Source organism: Heterodontus francisci, chromosome 38 (assembly GCF_036365525.1).
Source record: "Heterodontus francisci isolate sHetFra1 chromosome 38, sHetFra1.hap1, whole genome shotgun sequence".
Lineage (NCBI taxonomy): Eukaryota > Metazoa > Chordata > Chondrichthyes > Heterodontiformes > Heterodontidae > Heterodontus > Heterodontus francisci.
In genome coordinates this window covers 15,466,843-15,476,288 of record NC_090408.1, presented here as the reverse complement: position 1 = coordinate 15,476,288, position 9,446 = coordinate 15,466,843, and the positions used below count along the sequence as shown (strand labels likewise).

Genomic DNA, 9,446 nt, shown 5'->3' with positions numbered 1-9,446 from the left:
ATTGTACTGTTCCAACGGAGGAAATCTTGCTGCCAAGTTGTGCTCAACAAGGTCCCTTAAATCACAAAAAGACAACAACCAGATAATCTGTTTTCGGTGTTGGTTGAGAGACAAGTAAACCAAGCAGAACTCATCTAGCTCTTCTTTGTAATATTGCCATGGGATCTTTTATGTCCAACTGAGCAGCCAAATAGGGTTTAACATCTTATCAAAAAGACAGCACCTCCAACAGTGCTGCACTGGGCCAGTCGGCCTCAATGTTTATGCTCAAACCTTTTGGAATGGGACTTACTCCCTCAACCTTCTGATTCAGAGACAAGAGTGCCGCTGACAGATCCCCAGTGTGGAATTCAATGTCAACGTTTGCTTCCATTTTTAAAGCTATAGTAACAGCTCTTCCCTGGCATTGCTGCAGGTGATTCAGAGAATAGGATGGAATCTGATCTGTGAATTGTAGCAGGAAATAGGACCTTACAGGAAGTGTTTGCTATATTCAAGGCTTTTAGCAGATTAAAAATACGTGCTCTGCATCGTGTTCTGCAAGTTAGTGTTGCAAGTGGTTTAAAATACTGCACAAACCTCTGCAGCACAGTGAACCCTGACAGTCAGATTGCTGCACAGAATGATCCTGGCTGTTGGAAAACGCCTGTTTGATGTTAGATGATTGCAGCCAGTCCTGTGTAACCGGGATTACTCAAGACACACACTGGGCAATGCAGAGAGGCAACTTGACGTCAAGAAGCGGTCCACACCCCTTGGCTGCCCGGTGAAAGGAAGCTGAGAGCAGGGATATTCAGCAGAGATAGTCCCTGGCACCTGAGAGTTGTTCTGCTCTGAGCAGCTGCTGCCGGATGGACATTGGAGCAATGACTCGGCCGGATTTAAGGAGGCTTTTCTCGGCGTGTGATCTGAACCGCTCGGGGCTGATCGAGATTGAGGATTTCTCCAGCGTGTGCCGGGAGCTCGGGCTCTCTCGCTCCCAGATCGATCCCCTCTTCCACAAGCTGGACGTGGACAATGACGGCTCCATCAACTTCAACGACTTCACCGCCGGCTTCGAGGAAGTTTCCGAAATCCTGGATTTGTCCTCCTTTGGGTCGGATGGGTCACAAGCCGCCTCGAAACTGGCTTGGGAGGAGTTTGAGGAACGATTCGGGAATGGGGTGCAGTACCTCCGCAGGTAGGCAACTTTCCTACCCCTCTCCCTCCCTCACTCAAGGTAGGCAACTTTCCTACCCCTCTCCCTCCCTCACTCCCTCTCCCTCTCCCCCCTTTCTCACTCACACACACTACTTTCTTATTGTTACATTTTCCATGGACATCTCCATCTGCTTGAAAGCACATTGATCACCCACAGTGAGTTCTGTTCTATCAATACTTAACACAGGTTTGGAACTTGGAGAGAGTTTTAAGGTGATCTTGCTCTTGCTACACTGACCCTTTGGCAGATGAGCGGGAACATTGCCTACACATTGTAGGTGCCATTCAGGAAGGGAATGAACAAAAGTCAGAGTTTTCTTGCACTTTACTGTTTGGCATTTGGGATCATTCTCATACTGGGATTTCTGATTCTGCAGCATAAAGTAGGGCAAAGTCTTGGAATCTCACAGCACAGAGGGAGGCTTTTCAGCCCATTGTTCTTGTGCTGGTTCTTTGAAAGAAAAGAAAAAAAAACATGAATTTATCAAGCACCATTTACTACCTCAGGATGGCCCAAAGTATTTTACGACCAATGAAGTACTTTTTAAGTCTAGTCATTGTTGTAATGTAGAGAACTATAATTTGCACACAGCAAGATCCCACAAACAGCAATTAAACCAATGCCCAGATGTTTTTTTCTGTAGGTGTTGGTTGAGGGCTAAATAATGGCCAGGATACTGGGGAGAATTCCTGTGCTGTTGTTTGAAATAGTGGCATGAGATCTTTTACATCCAGCTGTGAGAGCAGACAGGATTCAGTTTAACATCTCATCTAAAAGATAGCACCTCTGACAATGCAGCAGTCCCTCACTGGAGTGTCAACCTAGATTATATGTTCAGATCTATTGGGTGAGGATTAAACCCACAAACTACTGACTCAGAGGTGAGAGTGCTTCCATTAAGCCACAATTGACACCTAGGTCATCAACCTGTTGGATAGCGTCATTCATTGTTTGTATTCTTCGATGGGTCAGTTCAGGTTAACCCATTACATGATCATAAATTACAGTGAGTTGGACCTGATGGGAAGTCCTGAGTAGGGGTTACAATCACATTGTTGGACCTGCAACTTGAAAACTACAACATGAATTAAGGATTCTACCATCACCTCTGACACAGTAGCATGTGACAAAAAGAGAAATGGAGGAAGAAAAGCAGACAGCCGCAACATAGAAACATCCGAATAACGTATCTTCAATAATCCATTCTGATTGCGCCAGCTGATCACATTGTGGATGTCCTGGCAAGATTCATTTCGAGAATTAGATCCAGCTCTTACGTAAAGATATATACTCATTTTCTAACACTGTGATTACCTCTGGGGCTTAAAATAGTGAAAGCAGATGAATTGCAGTGTGGAGAGAAAACTAAATGATGGTAGTGTGCCCTTTAGTTTGTAAAGGTGGGAATAAACATAGCGGTTCACATCTTACTCAACTCTTCTGTCAGATTTCCAGCTGTAATTTGTCAACACTCCACCTCCAACATTCAGCCTTAAATCTGTGACTTATGAGTGGGTTCCTCTTGTTTTCAACAACGATTTCCTCTTATTTCTTGTAGAGGAATGTTGTTACTTGTGCACTTGCCTCTTCACAGAAGCATTCTTCAATCCAGTCCCCTCTTCACAAAGATGGTCTTTCCACCTGTTAGTGTGGAAGTGAGCAGAAAGGCATGGCACTATGCTTAATGGGAAATATAGCCAAGTTAGGAATAGTAGCTTTGCTGAGCTTTGATTTTAAGTGGCAGAAACCACAATGAAATAGTTAAAAGTAAAGGCAGAGCGTGTGAGACAGTAAAGACTAGCCGACACTGGTAATTGCAAAGACATCTGTTCTTTATGGCCTGAGTGTATGACTCCCTGTGGTTTGAAGTAGATGGACTCATATGAATCAAATGATGTCCATCCCTGTGTGAGTGATAAGGAGTGCTAGGCCCCTCTTATCTTCGTGAACTGCCACTACTTGATGTTGCTGCAGACGGCACGAAACACTCAGGAATGTACACCTAATAGAGATAGCAGGATGCGCCGCAATTACTTGTCACAGGGTAGAGACAGACTCATGATCTATGTAGGGAGAGAGACCAGCATGGCTATTGATGATTCCAATGCTTGTTAATTAGCTTGCTTATCCGCTTTGTTTTATCTTGCTGGTACAAAACAATATTTTATTAGTAACAAGTATGTATTGAGAATGGAGTGTATTGTAACCTCAGTAACAGATGTACTGCATGTCACCACGTGGGTGAAGTTGAATTGTATCGCACTGATTGGTTAAACAAGGAGGTGTAGCATGAATCTTAATGTATAAACAGTGGTACCTGTATCACAAACTTCACTTACTCTGGGGGGGGACCCGACAGACTCTGGTGGAGTCAGTGCCGCTGTTCTCAGAGTAAGTCCGCTGGCGACTGCGCAAATAAAGTAATTGATTTTACCTACACATCCGACTCGGTATATTTACTGAACCAGACTGAAGGCAAAAAGAACTCAGATTAACATTAGTCATTCTGACCTTTACCTCAAATTGTACAATGAATCACTGACAAACTCACAGAATCCTGAGAGTATGGAAAACATGTGAACGTACGACGGGAAGAAAAAGCTCAGCTAGTCCATCAAGCCTGTTGTACACTAATGATGCCTGCAGCAACATGTCTAGACACTTTGCAACACCAGCCTCCCACCAACCCCTGTAAGCATGTAATCTCCTGAGAGAGGCAAAAAAAAAACTAGGGCCAATAGGAGGCTATCTTTAGGGGGGTTTTGTTGTGAGATTCCAGAAGAGCCACTTGGGATCAAACCAAGTGAAAATAGATGTTCAGCAGAATTTAATCTCAACAACTCTTTAAATCTAATGAAGAAAATATTGATTCTGATCCTTTTGGTTGTTTTTTGCTAGTTAATACATTATTGTAGAAAAGTGTGCTAAAAGAATGTAGCAGCAACTAAAGGATATCACATCAAATATTTTATCAAATTGCAGGCTGAATGGATAAATGTCGATCTTAAATACTTAGAACAGGGTTGTCCAGCATAAGGCCTGCGGGCCTGGATCCAGCCTGTGAAAAACTCCCTCAGGCCCGGGAATTTAAACTGTACCCGGGGCCATTCCTTTTCCTCGCCGGGGGCCCGTGACTGGAGATGAGAAATTCCCATCGTCAGAGGGGCTTTTAAATAAGATTGCAAGTCAATTTCACAGCTGACAGACCCTGACGTCAGGAACAGCAGTTTCTGAACTTCGGACAGATTTGGAGTCAGAAACTGCTGTTCTTGATGTCAGGATCTGTCAGCTGTGAAACTGACTTGAGATTTTGATTTAAAACTGATCAACCATTTGCTGAGCGTTCCTGCTCTCTGCAACTGTCAGAGAGACAGAGAGAGAGAAAGGGGGACAGAGAGAGAGGGGGCTGAGAGAGAGAAAGGGGGACAGAGAGAGAGGGGGCTGAGAGAGAGAGAGGCGGCAGAGAGGGGGCCAAGAGAGAGAAAGGGGGACAGAGAGAGAGGGGGAACAGAGAGAGAGCAAAAGGGAGACTGGGGGGGCAGAGAGAGAGAGAAGGGGGGACAGAGAGAGAAAGAGAGAGGTGGCAGAGAGAGAGAGAGAGAGGGGGGGGACAGAGAGAGAGGGGTACAGAGAGAGAGAGTGATCAAGATCACTCCTGACAGAAAGACATCTATCCGGAATACTCCACATCACTGCAACAAGTGTGTCAGTGTGAAAACACTGACTACCTGTGCAAACAAAAAAATGTCAGGTATCTCACGAAATCAGTGTCCAACATAGTGACCAGAAAGTAAGTCAATAAATTAGTTTTCTCATTTAAAGCTTCTTCACAAAAATGTGCCTTTGTTGTTGTTTTGATTAATAATAAGATATATTTTAATGCCTTTATCTTTCCGAAATTGTCTCACTGTCCTTCCCCCCCCACCATGTAAGACAAAAATTTTAATGTGGTCCCCCCATGTGAAAAGGTTGGACAACCCTGTGCTACGATGTGAAACAGATAGAGTCAGATCCTCAGTTCTCTAAGATGATGAATTGAAGGAGGATCATGAGTTCCCAGTTCTTAAGCCAGGACACCATGGTTATGCAAGGAGCACAAGAACAACTGTAGCTACACTTCAGCGTTCTGGATCATTGTAAATAACTCGCCCAGCTTGCCAGCAGTGGCACTGCATTCTTTTGGCTGGTAGAAAGTGCCACAGATTACCTCATTATCTGGATATCAATCCCCTGACTGTAGAGATTAATCTCTGAATTAACTTTCACATGCTGAACCAGATCACTGCAACATGCAATAATGTTCGGAAACCTGTCATTTACCATTGTCACTACAGTATAATTTTCTCAAGTCTTTCTGGGTCTCACAATCACCAAAAGTGAAACAAGGTGTGAGTGCTCACTTCAGTTATGTTTCTTCTGATATCTGCTGCACATTGTAAAAGCACCTTCATACTTAAAAAGTCGTTATCAGCCCTGAAGACCTGATTAATTGATTAATATGTTATTCTGGTATGAGAAGGAATGCATACAATTTGGCCTTAAATGAGAAAATGTTTGGTTCATCTTTTGATCTTCTAAAAACTGAACAATTGCAGGGCTATGAGGAAAGAGTAAGGGTGTGGGACCCATGTTCCCTCTAATTTTTCTTTGTTCTGCACTGCCTGCTTATTGCACTGTGCGGTACATTCCAGATTGCTCTGTGACCATGCACTCACACAGCTTAGAGGGAACATTGAGTGGGAATAATTATGTAGCTCTTTCAGGGAATGGGCACAGGCATGATGGACTGAATGGCCTCCTTCTTGGTTGTAAGATTCTATGAACAATATTTTGCATAGTATTGATTGGAAATTGTGTCATATTGGAAAAGATTTTCATCTTAAGTAGGATTCAGTCTTGAACAATTGTAAGTGATCTCTAGCATATTAAATCTGCTTTTTCTTAAATGTGGTTTTGAGAAATCAGTTAACACATTACCTGGATTGTTGTGACCTTAAACCCCAAAATTGCAAGATCCTGCCCCAGTGTGGAATGGAGGCACAGACTGGAGAACAGAGAGCAGGCATCACCCCTGATTTTAGTTGCTGTAGCATGGGAAACACTGGGGTAGTTTGTAACTTGGGCATTGTGGAAAATGGACATTTGCGGATCAAACAGCTGTTATACACTTTGTCCTGTTTTCCTTTCTACTGACCAGTCCTCGGGTGGGGTGTATCATGCTCCATCACTGCCCACTTTCCACCCACTGCCGAAAGTTAAAATTTACCCCACTGTGGTTCAAGTGCACTGACCTCCATCCCTGATTCTCTGACCTGCCAAGTGAACCTTTGTACCAGAAAGGTCTCACAGTTTTGATTCTTTGGCATTGGAGACATCATTTAAAATAATATTTCTCTCCATATTCTTTCATGAGTGCAGCACAGTGATTCTGTGAGTGTATTTGGATTAGCTTGAAAATACTGATCTAATTGATTTTTGTGCCTAACTGCTGAAAGTACAGAAGCAATTTCTATTGATTAGATTTATAGAAAAAGCTAGCTATCAATGTTGAATTAAAGGCCCAGTGAAATATTTACCACACTACAGGAATATTTCAGGAGAAAACATTCCAATAGCTTGCACTCAGGTATTCAACTAAAAATCCGGAACTAAAAAGCTGGTTATCAGTAAAAGTGACCATGAAGATGTCGGATTGTTGTAAAAACCCAACTGGTTCACTAATGTCCTTTAGGGAAGGAAACCTGCTGTCGTTACCCAGTGGTATTCTATATGTGAGTCCAGCCTCTCAACAGTGTGGTAGATCAACTTTTAAATGCCCTCTGAGCCTGCAAGCCTCTCTGTAGTATCAAAACCTGCTGCAGTGGTTCAAGAAGGCCCACTGCCACCTTCTCAGGGAAACTGCGGATAGGCAATAAATGCCAGCCTTGCCAGTGATGCCCACTTCCTGAAAATAAATTTAGATACATGAAAATAGATTTTGTGTAAGGCTGCCACCTTTTATGAATTTTCAAGACTCTGTCATAATCATGTTCGACCACTGATTTTCAGCCCCAACCTCTGTCAGTCTGTTCTAGAAGTTGCTAATCATTCTTCCTGGTCTCTGCACACATGGATTGTATCAGCTCCTGAATAATGCCTTTGCTCGATTGCATTATTTAGCCATGTTCTTCTTTGCTTGCCTCTTGATCTATTACTATCAACGTCTCAGTAGAAACTGTTTGGGTTTCCTGAACAGTTCAAAGCCTGTCATTTCTTCCTGTCATAATTAGCCTCATGACTTCTCTGTCTTGTTAGTTCTTAGCTGAGGAAGTTATATTAATCATTATTCATGTCAAACTAATTTTCAACATATCAGCAATTCCATAACTCAAACTTATCACCCTAACTGCTCATTGGGAGTGTGACCACAATTCACTTTTTAAAATTTATTCATTCTCGGGATGTGGGTGTTTGCTGGCAAGGCCGACATTTATTGACCATCCCTAATTTTCTGGTCTTGATACAACTGAGTAGCTTTCGAAGTCACTTCAGAGAGCAAGTAAGTGTCACATTTTTTCTAAAGGATATTAGTGAACCGATCGGGTTTTACGACAATCAAACGGCTTCATGGTGACTTGTACTGATACTAGAATTTTTAAAACTGATTTCAAGTTCTCAAACTGCGATGGTGGGATTTAATCTCATGATTATTGGCCCAGTATCGTAATCGTGTCACAATTGTACCTGCTATTTGGCCTCTTTAATAGCAAAACCTCTCAAGGCACTTCACAGAGGAACTGATTAGATACCAAGCAGGATTTGGGAGAAGCTTAAAGGTGATAAATGTGGATGACTGTGCCTGTGGCAGTGAGAGTTACAAAGGACTGGAGGCAGGTAATGTTTTGGTGGAGAGGTTCTAGAATAAGAGGCACATTACGGTAACATTGAGTTCTGGTTGATCCATGCAAGTCTTAAAATCAGTGACCATGAATTTCCTCGGAGCTGCTTCTGCTTCACTACCTGATGTTTGTTGGAAGATCATTAGAAACTCAGTTTACTTATGTAAAGTGTTCTGGCAAAGTTACAGTGAAGTTATGGCTGTGAAGCTGGAGCAGCTCCAAGGAAGCTCCTGGCTAATTATTTAATTTTTTTCAAAAGATAACCAGAGGCGACTTTGTAATTGGTCAAATACTTGAGAATAAGAGTATTCCACTGGTGCAGTCCTTCAATGTAAATGTTTAGAAAGTTGAAACTATGCAAATATTTGCATATTAGTTGAGGAAGTGTTTGAAATGTTCTGCAGTTCCTTTTTTGAATTCTACAAAGAATAGCAAATCCATTGGGTGTGCAGGCCTGAAATTATGACCAGGGTTCTGATATTAACTGGCATGGTCTCTCCACATTCCATGTTCTCTTTCTACCAGAAATGTGATTGGCAATCTGCTGATACAGTGCCTTGGCCTTAGTGTGACCTTGTGCCTGATAATCTGGCAGTGATGTATCATGTTTCCACACATCTGCTGCCCTTATCTTTCTAGGTGGAAGAGGTCACAGGTTTGGAAAGTGCTGTTGAGGAAGACGTGGTGAGTTGCTACAGTGCATCTTGTATTTAGTATACACTGCTCCCACTGTGCATTATTGGCGGAGAGAGTGAATGTTTAAGCTGGTGCTGATCAAGTGGGCTGCTTTGTTCTGGATGGTGTCAAGAATCTTGAGTGTTGTTGGAGCTGTACTCATCCAGGCAAGTGGAGAGTATTCCATCACACTCCTAACTTGTACCTTGTAGATGGTGGACAGGCGTTGGGTTACTCTCAGCCTCTGACCTGCTGTTGTGGCCACAATATTTATGTGACTTCTCCAGTTCGGTTTCTGGTTAATGGTAAACCCCAGGATGTTGATAATCTGTTTCAACTCTGGGTTGAGGGATAAATGTTGGCCAGGACAATGTGATAACTCTCCTGCTCTTCTTTATATAAGGTAATGAGATACATCCAACTGAAAGGGTAGACACAACCTTGGTTTAATATTTTATTCAAAAGACAGCGCCTCTGACAATGCACCTCTTCAGTACTAGTGTCAGGCTAAACATTGTGCTCAAGTCTCTCAGATGGGACCTGAAACAACAACCTTCTGACTCAGAGCTGAGCACACTAGAACTGGTATTACAATAATCCCAACACCATATAATCCCTATCAAATAACACATTACGTCTAAATTTTCACACAGTCCTGGAACCCGTGCCTTAAAATACCAAGAACACTTCCA

At 42.7% G+C, this 9,446-nt stretch overlaps 1 protein-coding gene across 5 annotated transcripts in view; it reads left to right on the top strand.

The window, feature by feature from the left end:
- The first annotated feature begins 605 nt into the window (after nucleotides 1-605).
- Nucleotides 606-9,446, top strand: part of LOC137352316 (ras and EF-hand domain-containing protein-like) — a 75,565-nt gene continuing 66,724 nt past the window's right edge. For all 5 annotated transcript variants that reach the window (XM_068017602.1, XM_068017604.1, XM_068017600.1 and 2 more), the window contains exon 1: nucleotides 606-1,180. In XM_068017602.1, coding sequence (XP_067873703.1) covers nucleotides 852-1,180 — 329 coding nt within the window. In that variant the 5' untranslated portion in view covers nucleotides 606-851. The remainder of the gene's footprint in view (nucleotides 1,181-9,446) is intronic.